Source organism: Moschus berezovskii, chromosome 1 (genome assembly GCF_049115385.1).
Source record: "Moschus berezovskii isolate FMDL1 chromosome 1, NW_MosBer_1.0, whole genome shotgun sequence".
Classification (NCBI taxonomy): domain Eukaryota; kingdom Metazoa; phylum Chordata; class Mammalia; order Artiodactyla; family Moschidae; genus Moschus; species Moschus berezovskii.
Window position 1 is genome coordinate 138179704 of NC_142460.1, and position 14743 is coordinate 138194446.

Sequence of the window (14743 nt, forward strand, 5' to 3'; positions counted from 1 at the left end):
ATGATGTACTCTGCATAGAAGTTAAATAAGCAGGGTGACAATATACAACCTTGACATACACCTTTTCCTATTTGGAACCAGTCTGTTGTTCCATGTCCAGTTCTAACTGTTGTTTCCTGACCTGCATACAGGTTTCTTAAGAGGCAGGTCAGGTGGTCTGGGATTCCCATCTCTTTCAGAATGTTCCACAGTTTATTGTGATCCACACAGTCAAAGGCTTTGGCATAGTCAATGAAGAAGAAATAGATGTTTTTCTGGAACTCTCTTGCTTTCTCCATGATCCAGCGGATGTTGGCAATTTGATCTCTGGTACCTCTGCCGTTTCTAAAACCTGCTTGAACATCTGGGAGTTCACGGTTCACATATTGCTGAAGCCTGGCTTGGAGAATTTTGAGCATGACTTTACTAGCGTGTGAGATGAGTGCAATTGTGCGGTAGTTGGAGCATTCTTTGGCATTGCCTTTCTTTGGGATTGGAATGAAGACTGAAGACTGACCTTTTCCAGTCCTGTGGCCATTGTTGAGTTTTCCAAATCTGCTGGCATATTGAGTGCAGCACTTTCACAGCATCATCTTTCAATAGCTCAATTGGAATTCCCTAAATCGATCCCAACCCCCATCCTCTACCCCTACATGGGCCACACCTACCTAAAAACAAAAAAGCAATTCCCATGAGAGATAACACTGCATCAACAGTCCCACCCCAACTGCATCTAACTTAGGCTTGTCAGGTTATCTATTGCTGTGTAATAAGATATCCCCAAACTCATAAATAAACGCAATCAATTTTCCAAGTAGATTTCGTGGGTCAGATTTTCACACACACCTCAGTAAATACGGCTTATCTTTGCTCCGTGATATTAGAGGCCTCAGCTAAAAAGATCTAGCCAAGTTGGAGGGACTAGAATGGCTCAGTGTTTGAATCAGCCTTCTTCATGTTTATGTCTTGTGTCTGGGCTGGTATGATTTGAATGGCTAGAGGCTCTTGGTCTCTTGTTTTCTCTCTCTCTCACACAAACACACACACCTCTACCTCTTGTTTCAAGGCTTTGCCAAGTGTCCTCTCCCTGTGGCCTCTCTAACAATTGACCCCAAGGTAGTCAGCTTCTTAAACCATAACTCAGGATCCAAGAGAGAATGTTCCAGCCAACAATGCAGAAGCTATGTAATTTTTTACGACCTAGTTGTAAAAATCACAGTGCATTACTTCTACCATACTCTGTTCATCAAAACAATCACAGATGATCTCAGATTCAGGAGGAGGGACCGTAGACCCCAATTCTTAATGGGAAAAATGCCAAGGAATTTGTAGCCATGCCTTAAGACCAAGACACAAAGCCAATCTATTTCCCTCTTCCCTGATTCCATCCATCTATGTATGATCTGTCTAGGCTATGGGGAAACTTAACTGCTAAACTTCTTGAAGTATCAGTTATTTCTACCATGGGATCTTTCTACAATTTGCCTTTTTTATGTTCACAATCTAGCATGACCTCCTGGATACAAATTTGCTTGTCACAAAATTTTTCTTCTCCATCCATTTAATTCCCTTCTTCTCCCACTTCTGTCCTCTCTTGACCATGCTTCCTACCCTTTCCTCCTTTTTGGAGACACAATTCTTTCCAAAAGCAACTTCTGTATCCTCAACCTTCTTTTATCAAAAGTTGTTGACAACTTCCCAGTAAAATATTTTGCTCACTTTTTTTCCCAGTAGAAGCCATTTCTTCTACCTCACTATCCTAACTCATCAGAAAAGGGATAAACACTCTCCCAGATCCCCACTGCTTCTTAACATTATTCTCCCACTGCCATGTAAGTCTCTCTTTGGAGAATTGTTCTTGCTTAGTTGCTAAGTCCTCTCTTACTCCTTTGCAACTCCATGAACTGTAGCTCGCCAGGTTCCTCTGTCCAGGGGATTTCCTAGGCAAGAATACTGGAGTGGGTTGTCATTTCCTTCTCCAGGGAATCTTCTTGACCCAGGGATCAAACCTGCATCTCCAGCATTGGCAGGTGGGTTCTTCAATGCCAACGAATTTTTTGCTAGCCATCCCATTCCTCAGTGCTCTTTTGGTCCACCAATTTTCAAATCAGTTTCCTCCACAACTCCCAGTCTTCTTGTCACTCAGTGACCCACCCAATGTCCTGGCCTCACAATTCTGGCTCTCCTCTACTGGGATGGCTTTTACTGCCATTCAACTCTAATAACCACAGCCACTCCTTCCCTTTGTCCTGTTGATGTCCTTCATCTACTCCAGTTTCACTTCATCTACTCTTGTTTCCTCTGGCATTATCAAGCAGTCTCTCTTTATACCTTTTTCTATCTCTAATCCCTGATTTCTACTAACCTCTTTTCCTCAATGGCATCACCATAACACTTCTTGGGTGATCAGTCATCATAGCTATTTTACAGTTTAAAAGTACTCTCAATTAAACACCAATGAATCTAATCTCTAAATCAACAGACTGTATATGGCCCTTGCTGTAACAAAGGACACAGTGATTTACCTCCTTCCTGAAATCCTCTTCTGAGTCTGATTTCTTCAGGAGTCTCTCATGGGTTTTCTGACTCCAATTCTTCCTGCTCAGTATGCTTCTCTATCGCACCAGTGTTGCTTATGGGTCAGCTCACTCCCACACCCCCTTTGCTGGCCGTTTTTTGTTTTCTGATGACACATGCTCCCCAAGTGATTACACCTCCTTCCTTGGTTACAGCTATCATTTGCACATAGACAATTCCCAAACCTCTATCTCTTGCTACAACACTAGAATGGTCTTTGTAATGACATATTGTACCTTTATAACTAGATATCTTTTAAGTCTCTCCAACTTAGCAAACATTGAAATCTTCTTTATCACACCTCTCTTCCTACACCACCATTGGGAGACATTACTAAAACATAATTTGCAAGTAAAGAAGTATGCATTGGTCAAAGAAGTATGGATTGGCCAAAAGTTTGGAGTTTTCCATAAGATATTATGGGCTTTTCCAGTGGCTCAGTGGTAAAGAATCTGCCTGCCAATGCAGGAAACACAGGAGACATGGGTTCAATCCCTAGGTCAGGAAGATCCTCTGGAGGAGGGGCAACCCACTCCAGTATTCTTGCTTGGAAAATCTCATGGACAGAGCAACCTGGCGGGCTACAGTCAAGGGGGTTAAAAGAATCAAAGAATTCTTTGAAGAATCAAACATGAGTGAGAACGCACACATGCAAAAGATGTTATGGAAAAATTCAAATGAACATTTTGGCCAATGCAGTAATAATGATGGTGATCAATCTTGAAAGAAAATAAGAAAATGTGAAATTTTCAGTCTATGTGCTGCTAAGCTGAATTCACCAGCAGGTGGAATTTTTTCAAAGTACAGAATGGATGCTGATCATCGTGACCAGTAGCTCTAGGGATAAGCAATTCTTTTAGCTCTTCTATCTTATTGAAAATGCCTTTCAAGAATGCCTCTCTTTGTTCTTATTTTAAGCTCTGAAGGCAACTTTCTGATACATAATTAAATTAAACAACAAGGCAGATGTCTGTTATTGTAAATGGGATATAGTTGCTGTATACTCATAAAGTGACATTCTAGTTGGTAAATGAGTCTCTTGTCAGTTTGCTTGGTGTGAGTCAGTGCCCCATAGTTGGTGAACTCTAGGTGAACTGTTGAGATCAAGTTTCTAGATCTGCAAAACTGAAGACCAGGCTCTGGACTGTGGTGACTGAAAATAGACTATGAACTTGAAGGTGAAGCACTTTAAGGAGGTCAGCAGACCATTTTTGTAGATATATTTTTAGCTGTACATACACGGCTTTATCGGAGAAGGCAATGGCAACCCACTGCAGTACTCTTGCTGGAAAATCCCATGGACAGATGAGCCTGGTAGGCTGCAGTCCATGGGGTCCCTAGGAGACTGAGTGACTTCACTTTCACTTTTCACTTTCATGCATTGGAGAAGGAAATGGCAACCCACTCCAGTGTTCTTGCCTGGAGAATCCCAGGGATGGGGGAGCCTGGGAGGCTGCTGTCTATGGGGTCGCACAGAGTCGGACATGACTGAAGTGACTTAGCAGCAGCAGCAGCACACAGCTTTATACATCTTCATCCAACACAGTGGCTAACATGGTACAAAGCATCAAAAAGTTGAATACTTGCTTATTATTTGAACTCAGATATTCAATAGAATGTCCAAAGGAGCAATTAAATATATATAACATACATATTATATTTGCACATATATATATATATAATTTTTCAGATTCTTTTCTATTATAGGTTATTACAAGACATTGATGCTTACTCCTTGGAAGGAAAGTTATGACCAACCTAGATAGCATATTAAAAACCAGAGACATTTCTTTGCCAACAAAGGTCCATCTAGTCAAGGCTACGGTTTTTCCAGTAGTCATGAATGGATGTGAGAGTTGGACTGTAAAGAAAGCTGAGTGCTGAAGAATTTATGCTTTTGAACTGTGGTGTTGGAGAAGACTCTTGAGAGTCCCTTGGACTGCAAGGAGATCCAACCAGTCAATCCTACAGGAGATCAGTCCTGGGTGTTCATTCGAAGGACTGATGCTGAAGCTGAAACTCCAATACTTTGGCCACCTGATGTGAAGAGCTGACTCATTGGAAAAGACCCTGATGCTGGGAAAGATTGCGGGCAGGAGGAGAAGGGGACGACAGAGGATGAGATGGTTGGATGGCATCACTGATTCAATGGACATGAGTTTGGGTAAACTCTGGGAGTTGGTGATGGACAGGGAGGCCTGGCGTGCTGCACTCCATGGGGTCGCAAAGAGTCAGACACAACAAAGTGACTGAACTGAACTGAAATGAAGACATTGAATATAGTTCCCTATGCTATACAGGCAGTCCTTGTTGATTATCTATTTTATATATAGTAATGCATACCCGTTAATCCCAAACTCCCAGTTTATCCCTTCTCCCCTTTTCCTCTTTGGTAACCATAAGTTTGTTTTCCCTGTCTGTGAGTCTATTTCTGTTTTGTAAAAAAAGTTCATTTGTGTCATTTGTTTTAGATTTCACATATAAGAGATATCATATGATATTTGTATTTCTCTGAAAGGAGCAATTTTAAATGCACTCAATCCCACAGCATGAATTTCTAAAAGAGCTACTCTCAATCTCATGATGTAAATTTCTAGAAACACAAAGCCTCCATGGCATGAAATAAAACATAAATTTTAATATCTCTATTAATAAAAACATAATAATAATAATAACAACAAAATAACATGCAGAGTGGGAAAACCTTAGCAGCCTCAAGAATTATAGACCTACCATTTATTAAGTGTGTATTGTGTGGTAGGCTTTGCATATTTTATTTCACTTAATTCTCCTAAATATCTTAGGAGATGCAAATTAAAACCAAGATGGTTGAAATAACTTGCCCAAGATACAGAAGTAGTAAATGGCAGAGGTAGCTTCAAACCTAAGGTATTTTGACTGCAAAGCCAATGCTCTTACACATAGTGGATATTTGCTATTTTTCTGTTCACTGCTCAACACCGAGAGAACACTATGAAGAGTTAAAGTTTACAGAGTTTACTCTGTCAAAGTTTACAGAGTTTCAATTATACTATCTTTAACTGCAAATAACCATCTCTGCTGCTGCTGCTAAGTCGCTTCAGGCATGTCCGATTCTGTGTGACCCCACAGACGGAAGCCCACCAGGCTCCCCCGTCCCTGGGATTACCATCTCTAGATGTAGTCTAAATTATGCTTTAGTCTTCTCTTTGGGAATTTCAAGTGAAATCTAGAGAAGAACACAACATGTGAAAAAAGAGAATGCATGTAACACAATGAATAACTAAGATTCTTTGTGTTGATTTAAAATGAGTTTTTAAAAGCAATCTCTCATGCCCTATTCCGTAACTCCATGCTACCTTTTTTGTAGAGTAGTGTCATTTTTTAACTTTTTTGACTAGGTCCTCGGTAAGAAATTAAATGTCCAGTGTGACCCAGGATACAAGTACATGTATATATATTGCATATGTGAGCACGTGCGTGCGTGTGTGTGTCTGAAATTGAAATCACAAAGCCTTGCTCGCTGCCTGTAGATTCTGATCTGTTCTATTATGTGAAAGAGTATCTATCATAACCTACTATACTCATTTTTGACCCATCACTGGGTCAAGATCCACAGTTTGGAAAGCCCTGGAGGGTAGGAAGAACGCGTTAAAAGGAGTGAGAAGCCTGAGTTTCTGCAAGTTCCACCTCTGACCATGACAGTTTTGCTCTCAGGTGGTGACTGGGTGGGATCATCCCTAAAAACCTTCTGTTTTACTCTATCATCAAGGGGTCTCCACCTTCACACAGGTGATCGCCCCTCATCCGGCAAGCATGAATGGCACTTTCTTCCTCAGTGCAGTACTGACTGCTCCACACGCCTCCCACTTCCCCACCTCCACCCCTCCTTACCCATGTCCATTTCTAAGGGACTTCAGTGCTGTCAGCTGCTCAGCCCAGGGGCCTGACTCCATCCACAGCTGTTGTTTGGATCATCAGTCCTAGAAACCAGGCTGGCTGGGGATGTTAGTCCCCATGGTCTACCCCAAAGCCACATAACCTTGCAGGGTTAAAGCAAGCAAGCACAGTATTAATATTTACATGAATTTCTAGTGACATATGTTGTCTTAAATGGCCCATCCATCAGAATTCTAAACCACAACAGATCTACTTTGAATTTAGGACATGCTTTTTACATTTAGAAACAGAAACTGGGACCATATTTGGGGGCAAAATTTATTAAACCTCCTGAAAAGAAAATATAAACTTTCCAGTTCATCAAAGAGAGAAATTAAACACAGTATATTTACTTGTGGAGAGAGAAGGTTCTCTGAGTCCAATCCCGAAGTGTTTTTGAAAATCACAGGGTGCCCAGAGCTTTATGGCAAATTCTTCCTAAATCAGAAAGTTAATTATCTGTATAATTTCTATGTATGCACTAAACAAAACACACAAACATATGTACACAGCCACAAACTTTACCAAAGCTGTTAATAAGTGAGGATTTCTGAGTGGTGAAATCTAGATAGTAGACTTTCAATAAGGAGTAGACAGCCAATTGAGGAGTTAAAACTGAGTGACAATATCTTAGGGGCTGAAAGAGATCTACATTTTTCCATCCACAGGATTTTGTGACAGGGGACTTGTCTCAGCAGACAACCAAAAAAATCCAATGAGGGACCAACTGTGTACTTACTTTCTCCACTAAAGAAAATAAAGTAATACTTTAAGCATGTGCCCATTCCACGTACAGCTTTTCACTGCATAGCTACACATATACACACACACACTTGGAAGAAGCAGGCAGTGTAGGTTAATAGATAAATAGAAACCACAAAGGATTATTAGAACGACTACCTCCATGGATTAAAAATTACAGGAGGCATTACATTACATTAGATTACAGCTGACATTTTAAACACAGAACACTAGTATGAGAAATATGATTAAGATTGTGTTCCATATTTTCTTCAAAGAATTAAGTCAAGTTCCTGTTAATAATTAAATAATAAATAATGATGATCTTATCAATTATCTTGAACCAGCATTCTTTCTTTAACACTTCACTTTTTACAGTCCAGGCTGTATGTTAAGAGATGCCTATACTAATTCAATACATCCTATAATATTTGCCAGCCAATACAGTGGGCTTCCCACTTCGGAGAAGGCAATGGCAAGCCACTCCAGTACTATTGCCTAGAAAATCCCATGGATGGAGGAGCCTGGTAGGCTGCAGTCCGTGGGGTCGCTAAGGGTTGGACACGACTCAGCAACTTCAATTTCACTTTTCACTTTCATTCATTGGAGAAGAAAATGGCCACCCACTCCAGTGTTCTTGCCTGGAGAATCCCAGGGACAGGGGAGTCTGGTGGGTTTCCATCTATGGGGTCACACAGAGTCGGACACTACTGAAGTGACTTAGCAACAGCAGAAACAGTGGGCTTCCCCGATGGCTCACCAGTTAAGAATTCAACTGCAATGCAGGAGCTGCAGGAGACACGGGTTCAGTCCCTGGATCGGGAAGATCCCCTGGAGAAGGGCAAGGCAACCCACTCCAGTATTCTTGCCTGGAGAATCCCATGGACAGAGAAGCCTGGCGGGCTACAGTCTAAAGGGTCGCACAGAGTCGGACATGACTAAAGCGACTTATGCACACACTTAACAGTACAGGTCAAAATTTGAGGAAAGTTGTGAGTATTAATACTATAATAACATAGAAGCCATCAGACCACATTTCATAGTTTTATTGAGACTTTTTTGGTTTTCACTGTCTATGGTAGGTATAATTCTAATGACCACGATTATACCAAAGCTCTGCTGTTATTATCAACAGCAGATACAAAGTTGGCTGCCATGCTGCGGACACACACACATACACACTCCAAGTTGTACATTCCTGCATGCAAACTTATAGGAAATGTACATTCCTTTTTAAACACAATTATGCACAATTAGTCTGGAATCTGTTAAGCTACCATTGATATAGATAAACCTGAGAAAGCACAAAATGTCAAGTAACACTGTTTCCATACCAGTCATTCAATGGCACTATTCATCACAAAGAAATCTAGTTCAATTACCTATATTAAAATCACAGATATTATAAAAATAAACATTTTTGCAAAAGCACTAACACATACTAGAGTTCAAATTCACAATTTTTATATGTAATATATATTCCCCTTCATATTAATTTGTAATGATGTGTATAATACAATGTACAACAGAATTCTTTTAAAAACTGCAACAGGATTCAGCAGCCAAATAATATATAGATATTATTGTAAAACTTGGAATTAAAGTTATCAAATGAACAGAGAAAACATTAAAATTACTAGCAATGTTGAACTTGCTGGTAGTGTGTTACTTAGAAACTTCATCTCAAAGAAATTAAAATTATGCTATTTCGCCTTAAGAAGAAACACAACATAAAATCTGAAGCAGAACTGAGCAGAGTAATTGATTACACCAGCTATCTCTTTCTTTCTCCATCTCCCTTAAGTATTTCCTTAAATGCTTATATTGTATCTATAATGCCCATCTCACCAGACTTCTAAAACATAAGTGATGGCGTTTGAATTTAGGACAAACCTTTTGCAGTTAGAAATGGGAAGCTCTGACTGTATGGGGGATACAATCCCAAACATGTTGAAAAGACGATATAAATACTTCTATAATAGTATATAAAATGTAGACAATACAGACCCAGTTTGGCTAAGATATTCTGTATTTACTATTGCTCCTAATGAAAGTTTGACACCAAACTGTGTCTATGTAAGAAGAACCCTAAATAAAAAGATAAACGTGCAAAAGCATTTCTAGAGAAAATGAATCACTTGTATTGCAAAACAGATTTTCATATTTTAGATTTAAAAAAATCTGAAAACATTTCAAGATACTGATATTTGAAAAGCATCATAATATACAGTAACTCATTTTTATGCATCATACATTATGTAAAATACACCAGAGACATATTAATATTATACATTGTAATAAATATAATTTACATCAGTATGTTGGAACTTTCAAGAAAGTTTTTCAGTCGGTACAATGGAAGGACTGTGAGCTTCATCAATAAATACTATTATGATAGTTACAATTTGACCAGCAAAGTTAAAGCTTTACTATATCTCTAACTAGTTACACACCTTTATTGTCATGAGTCCAACTCCAGCTGCTGTAAGCACTGACATCTCTGATATCCAGAGGCAGTATAGTGCACTGCCCTGAGGAGACAGAAAACTTACAGGTCATATCCATTTCACAATTGGTGAACTTTGTACAAGTTTTTTTAGCCAAGGACTGGCATTCAGCAGTCCTGGAAAATACAGTAGCAGATTTCATGCACCTCTGGCTGCCTGTAGTTCTCTACTACATCCCCTAAGACCCCAACAGATGGATATCATCCAGCTCTTTTAATCCATGGAGAGTGGTCTTGACAGGGTCAAGAAGTCCTACAGCTGGTCAATGGGCAATATTGCCGTTGGCCATTAAAATTACTAGCAATGTTGAACTTGCTGGTAGTGTGTTACTTAGAAACTTCATCTCAAAGAAATTCCAAATAACTCCAAATTCTACTATCATGCTGTATTTCTCCTGGGTCTGTGTGTTTAGCATTTCAATTCAAACACACACACTAATGTTCAATGGGTCAAAGCTGCTGACTGATGAGACATAAAACACTTTGGCATTCAGTTTTGTAGTGAGAAATTTAATTAATTGCTACATTCTATAATTTTAGCTTTCCTTTTTATCAAAATGCCAGCAGATTTATGCCTTTACTAGTAAAATACCCACTCTTTATCATAAGTCAGGAATCAGACCTTCAGCCAATAGGTCACTGCTTTATCTTGACCCTTGGTATGTTTTCGTCATTAGCAGACTCATCCCAGAGACCACTTCGTGCCTGGAAGGGGTTAGAGAGATCATTCTTGTCACTATTAGGCAGGCAACTGCATGTCATCATTGTCCACTACGTGATGTATGACGCTAAGGAAGAAACACTGTGGAAATAGCATGTCAAGAAATAAAAGGGCATTTCTAGTCCCTGTTCACCTCCACACTGGAGCCACACTCCAAAAGAAAGTTCCCTGGAAGCTGAATCAATATCCCTATCATATACTGTAAACCAGGCTGGGCATCTTCAGGCCTAAAAGGAAGAACACTAAAGTGAATAAAATGGTGAAGGAATCTTATAGAAATGTGTATCATTAGCCTTCGAGTTCAAGGATGGTACAGCTTTGATATTTCCACTCTGGCCAATTTAGTGGTATTAATCATGTCTCATTGCACATGATATTTGACAGGGGTAACACATTCACGACATAGCTTAGTCTTTTTCTTTTAAGACTGCACAACAGACAACACTGCAGGATCCTAATCAAATGAGAACCTAGCTAACACTTCTCTTTCCACGAAATGGGGTGTAGGTAGGACATCTGAAAGGTTTCCACTTGATTTGGTTTCTATAATCCTGTGTCTTTACACTGAACATGGGGAAAAGTCGTACTCTTTAGAATGGTTAAACACAGCTTTTCAACTTTTATTCATTGGTCTTAGTAGTCGGAGAAAGTCTAAGAAACTGAAGGGCTCACAAATCTGCAATCCATCCAGATGCTGAAAGAACTGAAGCCCAGCTCTGAATTTCTTATTGCCAGGTCCCACAGGGCACTAAGGTTCTTACCTTGGACGCAGCCCCAAATTCCTCTACATATAAAGTGCTTTCAAACAAGTTTCCCCACCATCAGTTTCAGACTCTGATGCTGGTTGGTTGGCGTGCCTTCACCATGAGAAATTCCTTTGATATCGGATTTATTTATTTGGTGTTGTAGATGGTCACCTCACTTATTCTACATATATGGAATTTGACCATTTCAAGGGCTAGAAATGTAGTAATTCAGTATTCACTGAAAATCATTATGAAAGTTATTGAAGTATTTTATAGATGTCATTACTGCCTGACAGAGGTAAAATATAAAACACTGTCCAGTAGTATTCGCTTAAACTATTATTAGTCTGATTAGTAGTTTCTACACCTCACTTTGTAGTGCTGTGGTACTTCAAGTATTTAAATTTAATTCTTCATATTTCCCTTTCCCATATGTTTGGAGTTTTCCCTTCAAAAATGAGGATGTAAGACCCAGCAAAGCATTATAGCACCTCATTCTACCAACACAACACATGCAAATTCTGCCTTCTTGTTACACTGCATTCCATGTTTTCCAGCATTTGGAAGAAGTCAAAAAAGACAGAGAGAGCTTTTACACCATAATTAATTTAAACTAAAACCCTTATTCTAAAAATGTCATCTCCCCCTTCTTGGTCCCTCATACATTTTAGAATATGCTTGCAGACTATGCATTATGGATGACTGTCAACCACTCTCCCTCCTGCCGACATCCTTCAACTTGCTAATAGCTATTCAACTTTGATCTGTAATTTATCTGTGATTTTTAAAATTGTTTTTACAGATGGAAGTGAGCATCTGTACTGGAACACAAACATAATCCTTGGGCACTGCACAGCAGTGGTGCAAGTAAAAGCTCTTTGTCACAGGAAGTCTAACAGAGTTTGTGGTGTTTACAAGGAAAGTACATGCACTTAGATTATTTTGAAGGCATTTTACCTGTAAGATAATATACAGATGATTCCATCCACAAATATTTAGCACCCAACACAGTTTTCTAGAAACAACAGTGAGAAATCACTTTGGAGACTTGTAAATTCATTGACTTGATTTTTCTATTCAATTCTCCAGAGAAATTCAGCCAGCTACCACCTATGCTTACAGGATCAAAAAAAGACACCCAGCAGCAATCTTCATCTGCGACGGAATGAACTGACTTTAGTATTTTAGTGTATGACTCTAATTTAAGAATGTGAAGTTTCAATTTGTTCCTACCTCAGATTATTAAAGACAATAAAGACTAGACAAATCACAAACTCAGGTTTCAGGTGGTCAGTTTTCTTGGAGAAAATATTAATACCCAAATAGCTTCAGTACTCATGTACACTTTAAAGAGAAGAGTTTGCAAATTTTAAAGGCAGAAGAGAAAGTAAATATTTAAGTAGGGCAGTATAATTTTATGTTACATACTTCTGGTTAGAAAGAAGGAAGCCCTTGAGCGAAGGAAGTTAGACCAGAAGTCTAACTTCTGGTTAGAAAGCAAATCCGAACAAGCTAAGTGTGGGTGTAGGCATTTCCACTTCTACTTTATTTGTTAATTCACTGTTTTCCTCATTTGAATTTTCTCTAAACTTACTAGAAACTGAAAGGGGAAAAAAAGCGCTTGGCTCTATGAAGCATCCTACCATGTTACAAAGTGGGTGTTTGGGGGTTCCTGCATCTTCACAAGCTTGTATCTCCATTCTGCTTGAACTCCGATAAAATATTGAGTGTCATGTCTTCACTCTTGGACTGCAAGTTTGCCTCACTTCTTCTGGAAGCTTTCCTGGTGGCTCGGGAGAGTCTCCTTCTGAAAGTATCTCCTGCCAAGAAATAGAGAATGGGGTCCACACAACTGTTGAGACTTGCTAGACCTCTTGTCACCTGATAAGTGGCATACACCCTATCATTGAAAGCACACATTTCTGGGGTCTGAAAATCCAGCCGGGCCCTCAAATTCATTGTTTTCATCACGTGGAAAGGGATGTAAGACACAGCAAAAACAGTCAGTACAATAATCACCAGGTAAATGGATTTCCTCCTCAGAGGCGAATTGTCCAGGTCTTTGTAAATCAGAGCTCTCACAATTAATCCGTAACAGCCCAAAATCAGCACCAAGGGGACACAGAACATGGCCACGGTCGTGCACATGCTATAGATGAAATAACTTCGCAGATACTCGTCTGAGGTGGTGTCATAGCAGGTGATGGTTTTGTTTTTCCGGATCCCGGTGCCAGAGTAGAAGAGGATGGGGGAGATGCCCACCACCACGATGAGCCACACCAGCACGCTAATATAGACCGCGTTCTTCTTCTTGAGCCTACCCAGGGACTTGAGCGGGTACACCACGCCGCTGTACCGGTGCGCGCTAATGCAGGTCAGGAATAAGATGCTGCCATAGAGGTTCACGTGGAAGATGAACCTCTGCAGCTTGCACATGGCATCCCCGAAGATCCAGTCGGTCTTATTGAAGTAGTAGAATATGAGCGCCGGCAGAGTCAGCACGTACAAGAAGTCGGCCAGGGCCAAGTTGAACATGTACACGGAGATGCCGCTCCACGGCTTCATGTGGAAGACGAACATCCAGATGGCCACGCTGTTGCCCAGGAAGCCGATAATAAACACCAAGATGTAGACAGCTGGCAGGTAGTAGAACTGGAAGCCTGTCTTGGTCAGCGCGCATTTGAACGGGCTGGCGACGGCGGCGGTGGAGGTCACTGTGCTGTTTCCCCAGGACGAACCAGGGTCGGCCAGGAAGGCAGTGGCCGTCCCGTTGGGGACCGCCGGCCACAGCACCTCGGTCATTCTCTCCTCTCCGACTTAGGCGGCGGCTCCAAGAGACAAGCGGCGGCAGGAGGGCGGCGGCGGCGGCGAGGGGCGCAGCGAGCATCGGAAAGGCGGGCGAGCAGACGGGAGCGGGAGCCGGGGATCCCCGCGGGAGGGGGCGCGCGGGGGCTCGCCCACGCCAGCTCCGGCCCCGCGGTCGCCGCGGGCCATGAAATCCGCCCCGAGCGGCGACCGAACCCGGCTGGCCGCGGGACCAGCAACTTCCCCGTCCGGCCGGCAGCGCCGAGGTTACACAACAGGGCGCCCAGGACACCGCAGCCGACAACTTTCCGACTGCGCTTTCCCGAGGGACCAAGGGTTAGCGCGGGAGAGCGCGCCGGGGGGCTCGGTGAGGTTGAGCCAAATTCGCTGCGCTGCGCTTCGGCGTGGGGAGGGCGCGCCCCAGCCTCCTTCCCCCGAAGATCAACTTCATTTGGGCATCTTCCTTCTCCCTACCTTGCAAGCCAGCAGCTCGGGGCCCGCGCCCCGCTGCCCTCAGCTTCTGGGGGCCATCGGCGCGCTCGTGGCCACAGACTCGTGCGCTTCTGGATCGCGTCCGGCTCGCAGTCTGGGTGATCTCGCAGGCTTTTCTAGAGACCTGCTCAGTCTGGAGTGCAGGCGGCCGGAGGGCGAGCCAGGCTCCCCGCGAGGGTGGGCGGAGTTTGGGCGCCGGGCGAGTCCGCGCGCCGCTGGGAAGAGAGGGGCGTGCCTCCGTGAAGCCCGCCCGGCTGC

The 14743-nt window shown here is 41.9% G+C and overlaps 1 protein-coding gene across 2 annotated transcripts; it reads right to left on the minus strand.

Moving 5' to 3' along the window:
* Positions 1 to 8246: 8246 nt before the first annotated feature.
* P2RY1 (purinergic receptor P2Y1) lies at positions 8247 to 14471 on the minus strand. Of its 2 annotated transcripts, XR_016038217.1 has the most exons (3): positions 12832 to 14471; positions 12146 to 12203; positions 8247 to 10426 (listed from the first exon to the last, which is right to left on the minus strand). XR_016038217.1 is itself a non-coding variant. In XM_055411345.2 (2 exons), exon 1 carries the CDS (start codon positions 13988 to 13990, stop codon positions 12869 to 12871), a length of 1122 nt encoding a protein of 373 aa, XP_055267320.1. In that variant the 5' UTR covers positions 13991 to 14471; the 3' UTR covers positions 8247 to 10426; positions 12832 to 12868. The 2 variants fall into 2 exon arrangements, 1 of the variants encoding a protein (XP_055267320.1); XM_055411345.2 differs by lacking the exon at positions 12146 to 12203.
* Positions 14472 to 14743: the final 272 nt, after the last annotated feature.

What these genes read in the sequence shown, in the direction of transcription:
- P2RY1 (XM_055411345.2), bottom strand. Translation starts at nt 13,990, where the DNA reads ATGACCGAGGTGCTGTGGCCGGCGGTCCCCAACGGGACGGCCACTGCC.